This window comes from Panthera onca, chromosome X (assembly GCF_046562875.1).
Source record: "Panthera onca isolate mPanOnc1 chromosome X, mPanOnc1 haplotype 2, whole genome shotgun sequence".
NCBI classification, from domain to species: Eukaryota; Metazoa; Chordata; class Mammalia; order Carnivora; family Felidae; genus Panthera; species Panthera onca.
The window spans coordinates 500,017-513,393 of NC_138357.1; the positions used below are offsets into that span (position 1 = coordinate 500,017).

Below are 13,377 nucleotides of genomic sequence, written 5' to 3' on the forward strand. Positions count from 1 at the left end.
AGGACCCTAGCTTTGCCTTGTCCCTCAAACACAGATAGATAACTATCAAATCATTCTCTTTTTTTAATTTTTTAATGTTTATTTATTTTTGACAGAGAGAGACAGAGCATGAGCAGGGGAGGGGCAGAGAGAGAGGGAGACACAGAATCTGAAGCAGGCTCCAGGCTCTGAACTGACAGCACAGAGCCCAATGCAGGGCTCGAACTCACAGACCATGAGAGCATGACCTGAGCTGAAGTCAGACGCTCAACCGACTGAGCCACTCAGGTGCCCCTCAAATCATTCTTAATACCCAAGAAATTGACCTGAGGAGTTATAGAACAAACTACAACTAGGGGGAGAGAAGAGGCCACATCAAGGAAGGTAGGAAGTGCAGAGACGCAATTTGGGGGAGAAACGTACTGTAGGTGCTGTGGGAGAAAGAGAGCCCTGGTTGCAGAGAAAGGTGAGAGAGAGTGGAGCACACAGGGATAAGCACAAGGAGATCACTTCTGCAAAGCCATTGGCCGGGAAAACAAGAGGGGCTGATTTTCATGAGTTTTTGCAGTCAAGGGGGCTCAAAGACTGGAATTTTAGAGGTCCCCAGACTTGACTGGGATAGAAACCTGAGGACACTGCCTGACTCCTAGAGAGAAGGCAGGCAAACAACCTGGGGATAGATGGCTCGATATGAGGAACTACTAAGTAAGGCACACGAGAAGAGACTGTTCACTCTTCTTGGAGCACATCTGTGAGAGGTGGCATTGCCTTTCTGAGGACAAAAGACGACACCATTTTCCTCTCCCACCCCTCGGCATAGGCATAGAGATACCTGCAGAGGGTAGCTAACCGGGAAATTAGCTGTTTAGCCTTCTTGCTCCAAATCCCACACCCACGTGCTCTGGTACACCCACCCTTCCATGTCAAACTGTATCCATTTCAGTGTGGCAAAACCCTTTCCCAGAGGACCAGCACAGGCCCCTGCCACAGCAGGTCCCTAAATTTTGGAGTTCTAAAAGTCAGCAGGCTTGGCTGAGATAGATCCCAGAGTATACTGTGCTGCTCCAAGCAGGCATATGACCCAGAGACAGTGTTAAAATGGTGATCTGAAAAACACATAGGACACACAACGGGAAATTACTTGCTCCTCTGGGGGTGCTTTTCTCAGAGCAGGAAGCATGGACTCCCTTCTACAGGGACAAAGGAGTGGGCTGGCACAATTTTCCTCCCTCGCCCCTCAGCATAAACCAACTTCAGGAAAACAGCACAGTGCCAACACAAACTGACTAACCTGCTTACACGAAGTCACACTTTGTGCTGCTGGTACTGCTTTTCTCGGGCAAGTGTGCCTAGGACCAGCACAGCAGGCCCCTTCCCCAGAAGATCAGCACAAACCCCTGCCCACACCATGTCTCCCAACCAGAGAGTTGTTCAAGGCTTCAGTTCTAGTGGAAGTAGCATCAGGTCCCTTTTAACAAGCAGACCAGAGCACACCTAGTTAAAATGCACCACACTTTGGCTAAGGTGCAAACACTCCCCACTGCATGCAAGAAGAGCCTCTGCAGGAACTGACCTGAGGGATAGAGCAGCCAAAACACAGCAGCAGAATCACACAACACACATCAAAGACACTCCCTAAAGCACCAGGCTCTGGATGCTATATGACCTCTTCATACAGCCATTTACACTCAGGAGCAGAAACTAACAGACTTTTCTAACACAAAGAAGAAGACAGAGACCTAGACAGAATGCCAAGACAAGAACTCATCTCCAAAGAAAGAACAAGAAGAGGTCATGGCCAGGGGTCTAATTGAAACAGACAGACATAATTTAATATGCCTGATGGAGAATTTAAAGCAACAATCATAAAGATACTTGCTGGTTGGAAAAGTATGGGAGACATCAGGGAGACCCTTACCACAAAATAAAAGAATTAAAAAACAATCCATCAGAAATGAAAAATGTGATAACTGAGATTCAAAACCAACTGGTTGTAATGACCACAAGGATGGAAGAAGCAGAAGAATGAATAAGTAATATACAAGATAGAATTATGGAAAATAATGAATTTGAACAAAAGAGAGAAGAGTGATGAATCACAAGAATAGACTTAGGGAACTCAGTGACTCCATTAAATGTAATAATATTTGTATCATAGGGGTCCCAGAAGAAGAGAGAGAAAGGGGGAAGATTTATTTGAGGAAATAATGGCTGAACACTTCTCTAATCTGGAGAAGGAAAGAGACATCCAGAATCAGGAGGCACAGAGAACTCCCATAAAAATGAAAAAAAAAAGCAGGCCAGCAAGATATATTGTAGTTAAATTTGCAAAACATAGTGATAAAGAAAAGAATCCCAAAAGCAGCAAGACAAAAGAAGTCCCTAACTTATAAGGGAAGACCCATAAGGCTAGCTGGAGATTTCTCAACAGAAATTTGGCAGGCCAGAGGGAATGGCATGATTTGTTCAAAGTACTGAATGGGAAAAACCTGCAGCCAAGAATACTCTATCCAGCAAGGCTATCATTCAGAATATGAGGAGAGATAAAGACTTTCCCAGACAAACAAAAACTAAAGGAGTTAGTGATCATTAAACCAACCCTGCAAGAAATATTAAAGAGGGCTCTTTGAGTGGAAAGGAGAGAACAAAATTGACAAGGACAACAAAGGATCAAAGAAAATCTCCACAATGACAAAGCAAGTAATAAAATGGTATTGAGTACAGATCTATAAGTAATCACTCTGAATGTAAGTGGACTAAACACTCCAATCAAAAGACATAGGGTGTCAGAATGGATAAGAAAAGAAGACACATCTGCATGCTACATATAAGAGATTCATTTTAGACCTAAAGACATCTGCAGATTGAACATGAGAAATATTTATCATGCAAATGGACATCAAAAGAAAGCCATAATAGTCAAACTTCTATGAGACAAACTTGATTTTAAACAAGTCTTTGTAAGAAGAAATGAAGAAGGGCACTATATCAAAATAAAGGTGACTATCCCATAGAAAGATATAACAATCATAAATATTTATGCCCCCAACTTGAAGCATGCAAATATATAAACAATAGCATATATAAAGGAACTAATTGATAATAATACAATAATAGTAGGGGACTTTAACACCCCACTTACACCAATGGACAAATTAAGCAAAAAATCAACAAGGAAACAATGGCTTTGAATGACACACTGGACCAGATGGACTTAATAGATATATTCAGAACATTTCATCCCAAAGCAGCACAATACAGTTTTTTCAAATGCACATGGGACATTCTCCAGAATAGACCACTTACTAGGTCAAAAAACAGACCTCAACAAGTACAAAAAGACTTTTATCATACCATGTATGTTTTATGACCACAACACTATGAAACTTGAAGTCAGCCACAAGAAAAAAATTGGAAAGACCACAAACACATGAGGGTTAAACAGCATGCTACTAAACAATGAGTGGGTTAACCAGGAAATCAAAGAAGAAATTTAAAAATACATGGAAACAAATGAAAAATGAAAACATGATGCTCTAAAATCTTTGGAACTCAGCAAAAGTGGTCCTAAGAAGGAAATATATAGCAATACAAGCCTACATCAAGAAGCAAGAAAAATCTCAAACAACCTAAACTTACACCTAAAGCAGCAATAAAACAACAACAAATGAAGCCTAAAGCCAGCAGATAAAGGGACATAATAAAGATTAGACCAGAAATAAATGATATAGAAACTAAAAAACAAAACAAAACAAAACAGTAGAACAGATCAGTGAAACCAGGAGCTGATTTTTTGAAAAAATTAATAAAATTGATAACCCCCTAGCTGTTGCAGACTTTGAGTCTGGAGTTCTCTCTTGTCCAGCAAGAGAGTGGATGCAGAATTGAATATGAGAGAGGCTAATGTCCGGGAGGTGACAAGAGCCTCGAATAAGGGTCCTTGCTCAGTTTTTATTAGGATCAGAAGGCTTACAAACGTGATGGACATGCAGAAAGAGACAATGAAACAGTAAACATTAACTCGTGTGTGATAGAAAAGGGGTTTCAAAGATGTGCAGTGTTAGGGGTTTGGGTCAATACAAAACAAACTCACGGTGCCAAGCAGATGGTTTACAGCAGGCACAAGGCGCCACGTCTGTTTATCTTAGCTTGCCTACGGGATAAGAGAGAGCAGGCTACCTTAGGATCAACAAGGCACTTTTCTTTTGCTAATTAGCTCCCCTCTGGGCAATTTCACCATGCTGCAGTCTATAGCCCTGTTTACCTGTTTACCTATTCTGGACCTTAAGTCCTGTGACAGCAGCTTTCTGTTTTGTTCTATGCTGGGAGCACTTTCGCCCTATTTGCCTAATCTTGGATGCTTTCATTGTAAGCCTTGTTAACCCATTGGTACAAGCTCAGGGAATTCCAAAACTTATTCCCCACACTTAGCAAGTCTTATCAAAAGAAAATAGATTAGTCTCAAATAAATTAAATCAAAATTAGGGAGGAGAAATAACAACCAACACCACATAGATACAATTATAAGAAAATATTATGAAAAACCATATGCCAACAAATTGGACAACCTGTAAGAAATGGATTAATTCCTAGAAACATAAACAACCAAAACTGAAACAGGAAGAAATAGAAAACTTGAACAGACTGATAATCAGAAAAGAAATTGAATCAGTAATAAATCTCCCAACAAACAAAAGTCCAGGGCCAGATGGCTTCACGGGTGAAATCTAACATTCATTTAAAGAAGGGTTAAAACCTATTCTTTTCAAACTGTTCCAAAAGATAGAAATGGAAGGAAAACTTCCAAACTCATTCTGTAAGACCGGCATTACCCTGATTCCAAAAGCAAAGACTCCACTAAAAAACAGAACTACAGGCAAATTTCCCTGATGAATATGGATGCAAAAATTCTCAACAAACTACTAGCAAATCGAATCCTACAGTACATTAAAAGAATCATTCACCATGGTCAAGTGGGATTTATGCCTAGGCTTCAGGGGTGGTTCAGTGTTTACAAATAAATGAACATGACACCACATTAATAAAAGATAGGATAAGAACCATATGACCCTCTCATTAGATGCAGAGAAAGCATTTGACAAAATACAATATCCATTCGTGATAAATAAAAAAAAAAAAACCTTAACAAAGTAGGGATAGAGGGAACATACCTCAACATAATAAAAGCCATATATGAAAAACCCAGAGCAAATATCGTCAATAGGGAAAAACTGAGAGCTTTTCCTCTATGGTCAGGAACAAGATAGGTATGTCCAATCTCACCACGGTTACTTAACATAATACTGGAAGTCTTAGCTTCAGCAATCAGAAAACATAAAAAAATAAAAGGCATCCAAATAGACAAGGAAGAAGTCAAACTTTCACTATTTGCAGATGACCTGATACTCTATTATAGAAAACCCAGAAGATTCCACCAAAAAATTTGCTAAAACTGATACACAAGTTCAGTAAAGTGACAGGATATAAAATCAACATACAGAAATGTGTTACATTTCTATACTCCAATAATGAAGCAACAGAAAGAGAAATCAAGGAATCAATCCCATTTAAAATTGCACAAAAAAAAGGTAAGATACCCAGGAATAAGCCTACCCAAAGAGGTAAAAGATCTCTATTCTGAAAACTAGGAAACACTGGTGAAAGAAATTGAAGATGACACAAAGAAATGGAAAAACGTTCCATGCTTAAGGATTGGAAGAACAAATATTGTTAAAATGTCTATATTACACACCTTTAATGCAATCCCTATCAAAATACCACTAGCATCTTTCACAGAGCTAGAACAAACAGTCCTAAAATTTTTATGGAACCACAAAAGATCCCAAATAGCCAAAGCTATTGGGATTAGAAAGCAATCTTAAAAAAGAAAAGCAAAGCTGGAGGCATCAAAATTCTGGACTTCAAGTTCTATTACAAAGCTGTGGTGATCATGACAGTATAGTAATGGCACAAAAACAAACACATAGATAATAGAACAGAATACAAAACCCAGAAAGTAACCCACATCTCTATGGTCAATTAATCTTCAACAAAGCAGGAAAGATGAGAAAAAGACAGTCTCCTCAACAAATAGTTTTGGGAAAACTGGACGGCAACATGCAGAAGAATAAAACTGGACCACTTTCTTATACCATACACAAAAATAAATTCAAAATAGATGAAAGACTTCAATGTAAGACAGGAAAACCATCAAAATCCTACAGAAGAACAGAGGCAGCAACTTCTTTGACCTCAGCCATAGGAACTTCTTACTAGACGTGTCTCCAGAGGCAAGGGAAATGAAAGCAAAAATGAACTATTGTGACTTCATCAAGATAAAAAGCTTTTGCACAGTGAAGGAAATGATCAACAAAACTAAAAGGCAGTGTTCAGAATGGGACAAGATATTTGCAAATGGCATTTCTGATCAGGGGTTAGTATCAAAAATGTAGAAAGAACTTACCAAACTCAACACACAAAAACCAAATAATCTTGTCAAGAAATGGGCAGAAGACATGAGTAGACATTTTTCCAAAGCAAACGTGCAGCTGGCTAACAGAGACTTGAAAAGTTGCTCAACATCACTCATCAACAGGGAAATGCAAATCAAAACTACAATGAGATATCACTTCACATCTGTTGGAATGAATGGATGAAACTAACAACACATGAAACAACAAATGTTGGTGAGAATACAGAGAAAGGAGAACCCTTTTGCACTGTTGGTGGGAATGCAAACTGGTACAGGCACTCTGGAAAACAGTATGGAGGTTCCTCAAAAAAATTAAAAATAGAACTACCCTATGACCCAGCAATTGCACTGCTAGGTATTTACCCAAAGGATAAAAAACACTGACTCAAAGGGACACATGCACCCTGATGTTTATAACAGCATTACCAATATAGCCAAATTATGGAAAGACCCCAAATGTCCATCAACTTATGAATGGATAACGATGTGGTATGTACGTACAATGGGATATTACTCAGCCATCAGAAAGAATGAATTCTTGCCATTTGCAATGACATGGATGGGGCTAGAGTGTTTTATGCTAAACGAAATAAGTCAGAGAAAGATACCATATGATTTCACTCATGCGTGGAATTTAAGAAACAAAACAGGTGAACATAGGGGGAAAAGATAGGCAAACCAAGAAATACACGCTTAACTATAGAGAACAAACTGAGGGTTGGTGGAGGGGAGGTGGGTGGAGGGATGGGTTAAATGGATGATGGGCATTAAGGAGGGCCCTTTCTGGGATGAGCACTGGGTGTCATATGCAAGTGATGAATCACTGGGTTCTACTCCTGAAGCCAAGACTACACTGTACGTTAACTTGAATTTAAATTAAAAAAAAGAATGAAATCGTGCCATTTGTAATGACATGCATGGAATTAGAGAGTGTAATACTAAGCTAAATAAGTCAGTCAGAGAAAGACAAATGCCATATGACTTTACTTATATGTGGAATTTAAGAAACAAAACGAATGAGCAAAGGTGTAAAAAGAGAGAGAGGCAAACGAAGAAAAAAACTCTAGAGAACAAACTGATGGTTACCAGACGGGAGGTGAAGGGGGAAGGGTTAAATAGGTGGTGGCGATTAAGGAGTTCACTTGTCATGATGAGCCGTGGGTGTTGTATGGAAGTGTTGAATCACTCTAGTGTACACCTAAAACTAATATTACACTGTATGTTAACTAGCTGGAATTTAAATTAAATTTAAATTTAAATTTTTAATTTAATTTTTAATTTAAAAATTAAAAAAATAGTGTGATGTATATATAACAGTGCTACCAGAATATGTTCACTAATAACAATTCAGTAATTAATTTAAAAATACTAGAAATCAGATAGGTCAGGCTTCCTGATCCTAAATACAGTGTTGTTTCCACTTGCCAGTCTGCATTTGTATGTAGTACTTGGATTGATCTTGTGTAGTATTAAATGTGATGTAAACATACTTTGTTATAATTAGTACTTTCCTTTTACTTGATAAGGGCTAGATATAGCTCATTATGTAGCAGATAGTGTGCTGGGTCATTTGCCCTATCCTTGTACAGCATAATCAACATTTTGAACCATTTAGTTATAAACACATTTTAAGAACTTTCAAGTAAATGAACCTGTGCTGTAAATAAATTGAGAGGGCTTTAGGGATTATAGTCCATGAGAAAGGATGTTCCCTGTTTGGCCTTTGAGGGTTCAGAAAATAAGATGAACACTGAAAAGTAAAGAATTAAAGTGACCTTTGGTCAGATGTGAGCCACCAGGAAAATAATTGTAAAATCAAAACCCATGATGTATATCTCAAGGAAAGATACAGCAACAGTGATACAGCATCTCACTAAATACTTGCTAACAGAAACTATCTTCTCTTTTTCTTATTCGTCCCTGTCCAAAAGATGGGTGAGGACCTACATTAACCACTTCTAAAAGCATCTGCATAAAGACATCTTTTTCTATGTAAGGAAAGTGAGCATAGGAAAGAACCTTGAATGTGAAAGCTATTAAAAGTGGGCATATAAACAAAGAGGAATGGTTCCCTAAGCTTTGAAACTACAATATACAGTTGACCCTTGAACAATGCGGGGGCTTAGGGGAACTGACCCCCCACGCACGCCACACGTTGAAAATTCATGTATAACTTTTTGACTCCCCAAAAACTTAACTGCTAACAGCCTACTGTTGACCCGAAGCTTTACCAATAACAATTAACACGTATTCTATATGTTATACGTATTATATACTGTATTCTTACAATAAAGGAAGCTAGAGAAAATAAAATGTTAATAAGAAAATCATGGGGAGCTTGGGTGGCTCATTTGGTTAAGCATCCGACTTTGGCTCAGGTCATGATCTCACAGTTCATGGGTTTGAGCCCCACGTCAGGCTCTATGCTGACAGCTCAGAGCCTGGAGCCTGCTTCAGATTCTGTGTCTCCCTCTATGTCTGCTCCTTCCCCACTTGCACTCTCTCTTTCTCAAAAATAAATAAACATTAAGAAATTTTTTGAAAAAAAAGAGAAAACCATAAGGAAGAGAAAATATATTTACAATAATGTATTTATTGAAAAAACATCCATGTACGAGTGGATCCATGCAGTTCAAACCTGTGTTGGTCAAGGATCAACTGTTCTTTCAGTTTTCCCCCCAACTTCCTAAAATATTAATCAGTTACAGAATTGTTAAGACTGGTGGTGGTGTTCAAATGTCATCTACACCTTACGGACAGAAATCTGGAGCCAAAAAACTGTTATTTGTGAATAACTAAAGGAGTTATTAGAGTTGTAAAAGACAAAATTAAAAATTTCAAATAGTTAAAAATCTTTCTTCATTTCATTGACAGAGAAACCATCTATGGGAGGATGTGGTATTTCACTTCAGACTTCTCCAGGGGTGACACGGCATACACCAAGCTGGCTTTGGATCGGCACACTGACACTGCCTATTTTCAGGAGCCCTGTGGGTAAGTGGATTCAAATTTTCCATATTAGGATCTTTACATGTGATGGTCTTGAATAATTTCTCAATCATTTTCCTTCTATTTGAACCAATATCATATCTGCTGCTGACGTTTATGACTATTTCTTTTTATTCTCTCAGCAACATGGTCATTTTTAAATACCCTTGCTCAGTCTTAGAACTTACAAGAATAAGTTTTTTGAAATGATTGAAAATACACCTTACTACATAAGTGGATCTTAATTTTGCTTAATTTACATTTTGTCAAAGTAATTACAAATAACATAAAAAAGTATTGCCTAACCATTAATTTTGGAATTGCACAGTTTTCTTATATTTAGTTATATTGCAAAGAGGTCAATATTCTAGACACAGCTGCTTTGGGTGGTGTTAACAGGAATTTGAATCCAATTTATAAGAAGGTGCAGAGGAGGAATTAATGAAAAATTTTTCACATAGAATCAGAAGTTGCTGAGCCAAAGATATACCATACTTTTTCCCCTTTATTGATATATAGTTGACATAAAACATTATATAAATTAATAGTTGATATAAAACATTATATAAATTTAAAGTGTATGGTGGCTATATATTGTAATCTGATTATCATTGTAGCTAACAGAGAGTAGATCTTAAATGTTCTCACCACAAAAATAAAATGATAATTATGTGACATGATGAATAAATACCATACTGAACTTACCTACTATTTGCCATTTATTAGAGGTAACTTTGTAGTTGTTATTTTGTTGTTATTGATCTTGCTCCTGCATATATAGATGATAAGCCTGAGGCACAAAGATACTACTAAAGTGAGTGTACCTATGCATTTATAAAGAGCATATGAGCGGGTGATAATATGCAATTGATTGTGACTACATAGATTTTCTTAAAGAGTTTGGAACTTAAGAATATTTGGTTCAGGAGAGGAAGAATAAAGCAGCTTTTAGAGGGTCCTTGTCAATGTTATCAATATATGAAGATCCCAACAGCCTGCGTCCTCATTCTAGGGGGTGCAGAAGGAAGAAAGAGGAAATGGGATGAGAAACAACTAGACAGAGGTTGACATTCAACACTGAAAAACCCTTTTCTCAAATTTGAGCAACTCACTACCAAAGATAAGCAGTTAGTTGTCTGTGCCTTTAATTTAACCCTTTCTATTCAATGACAAGGACCAAGTACATTAGCAGTATAGTAAGAGTGGTTGAGAGTTCAGGCCATGTCATCAACAGATCTGGATCTGCATCCCAGCTGGCACATATGTTAGCTTTGTGATTTTGGACAAATAACCTCTGTGCCTCAGTTTCCTCATTGGTAAAATGAAACTAGTAATAAAACCTATTCATTAGTATTGCTCACGGATTAAATTACATAATGTATTTAAAGCACTTGGCATACTGCCTGAAACATATTAAGTGGTCATGAAATGCTAGCTATGATTATTATCACTTTAGCCATTGTCATCATCATCATCAACATTGTTATATGCCTTGTCCTTTCTGAAGCTACCTTTGCTCTGGATCTCATATTTTCCGGCCTCCTTGGAGATTTCTCTCTCCTACATATTCACCCTTTTCATACCTCTTGAATCCTTCCTATCAGCTTCTCATATCTTCTTTGGACTCTGTCTCCCTCTAGTTACAGCCCTGCCTTATTCCTCCCCTTCACATCTAAACTTATTAAAAGAATCATCTACCTTCAATATCTTTTTATTTTCATTTCCCATTCACTCCTCAAATTCATAGTCGCTAGTTCATCCAACCCCCTCCCAATTAAAATTACTCTCTCCAAAGTCACCAGAAACTTGTTGCCATACCCAGTGTGTACCTTTCAGTCTACATCTTACTTGACCCCTGGCGAATGCCATTAACCACTAACTCTTCTTAAATATCCTTTCTTTTTTTAGTTTTCCTCCTATATCTGACCACTTTTCCTCAGCATCCTGTGCTGCCTTTTTTTCCTCGGTCCATTTCTTACTTGAAATGATCTCTCTAAATGACTTCTTCCATGATCTTGGCTTTGGCTATCACCTACCGACAACTACAAAATCCACCTCTCTTCTGAGTTAAATAACTTCAACTAGCTACTAAACAATCTTGACCTAGATGTTTCACAGAAAGCTCAAAAACCAGAACTGAACTCTCTCATTTGATTTTTTAAAATATTTATTTATTTTTGAGAGAGAGAGAGAGAGAGAGAGAGAGAGAGGGAGAGAGAGAGAATGAGTGGAGAAGGCACAGAGAGAGAGGAGACACAGAATCCGAAGCAGGCTCCAGGCTCTGAGCCATCAGCACAGAGCCTGACGCAGGGCTCGAACTCATGAACCGTGAGATCATGACCTGAGCCGAAGTTGGACCCTTATCCGACTGAGCCACCCAGGCACCCCTGACCTTTCTCATTTTAATTGTGTTTATATTAGATTCTCCTTGATTTTATTCCTTCTTTTTTTTCAATATATGAAATTTATTGTCAAATTGGTTTCCATACAACACCCAGTGCTCATCCCAAAAGGTGCCCTCCGCAATACCCATCACCCACCCTCCCCTCCCTCCCACCCCCCATCAACCCTCAGTTTGTTCTCAGTTTTTAAGAGTCTCTTATGCTTTGGCTCTCTCCCACTCTAACCTCTTTTTTTTTTTTCCTTCCCCTCCTCCATGGGTTTCTGTTAAGTTTCTCAGGATCCACATAAGAGTGAAAACATATGGAATCTTTCTCTGTATGGCTTATTTCACTTAGCATCACACTCTCCAGTTCCATCCACGTTGCTACAAAGGGCCATATTTCGTTCTTTCTCATTGCCACGTAGTACTCCATTGTGTATATAAACCACAATTTCTTTATCCATTCATCAGTTGATGGACATTTAGGCTCTTTCCATAATTTGGCTATTGTTGAGAGTGCTGCTATAAACATTGGGGTCCAAGTGCCCCTATGCATCAGTACTCCTGTATCCCTTGGGTAAATTCCTAGCAGTGCTATTCCTGGGTCATAGGGTAGGTCTATTTTTAATTTTCTGAGGAACCTCCACACTGCTTTCCAGAGCGGCTGCACCAGTTTGCATTCCCACCAACAGTGCAAGAGGGTTCCCGTTTCTCCACATCCTCTCCAGCATCTATAGTCTCCTGGTTTGTTCATTTTGGCCACTCTGACTGGCATGAGGTGATATCTGAGTGTGGTTTTGATTTGTATTTCCCTGATGAGGAGCGACGTTGAGCATCTTTTCATGTGCCTGTCAGCCATCCGGATGTCTTCTTTAGAGAAGTGTCTATTTATGTTTTCTGCCCATTTCTTCACTGGGTTATTTGTTTTTCGGGTGTGGAGTTTGGTGAGCTCTTTATAGATTTTGGATACTAGCCCTTTGTCCGATATGTCATTTGCAAATATCTTTTCCCATTCCATTGGTTGCCTTTTCGTTTTGTTGGTTGTTTCCTTTGCTGTGCAGAAGCTTTTTATCTTCATAAGGTCCCAGTAATTCATTTTTGCTTTTAATTCTCTTGCCTTTGGGGATGTGTCGAGTAAGAGATTGCTACGGTTGAGGTCAGAGAGGTCTTTTCCTGCTTTCTCCTCTAGGGTTTTGATGGTTTCCTGTCTCACATTCAGGTCCTTTATCCATTTTGAGTTTATTTTTGTGAATGGTGTGAGAAAGTGGTCTAGTTTCAACCTTCTGCATGTTGCTGTCCAGTTCTCCCAGCACCATTTGTTAAAGAGACTGTCTTTTTTCCATTGGATGTTCTTTCCTGCTTTGTCAAAGATGAGTTGGCCATACGTTTGTGGGTCTAGTTCTGGGGTTTCTATTCTATTCCATTGGTCTATGTGTCTGTTTTTGTGCCAATACCATGCTGTCTTGATGATGACAGCTTTGTAGTAGAGGCTAAAGTCTGGGATTGTGATGCCTCCTGCTTTGGTCTTCTTCTTCAAAATTACTTTGGCTATTCG

The 13,377-nt window shown here is 38.6% G+C and overlaps 1 protein-coding gene across 4 annotated transcripts in view; it reads left to right on the forward strand.

The window, feature by feature from the left end:
* Positions 1-13,377, forward strand: part of TMLHE (trimethyllysine hydroxylase, epsilon) — a 99,164-nt gene that overhangs the window by 49,031 nt on the left and 36,756 nt on the right. For all 4 annotated transcript variants that reach the window (XM_081792535.1, XM_081792536.1, XM_081792534.1 and 1 more), the window contains one exon: positions 9,326-9,445. In XM_081792535.1, coding sequence (XP_081648661.1) covers positions 9,326-9,445 — 120 coding nt within the window. The remainder of the gene's footprint in view (positions 1-9,325; positions 9,446-13,377) is intronic.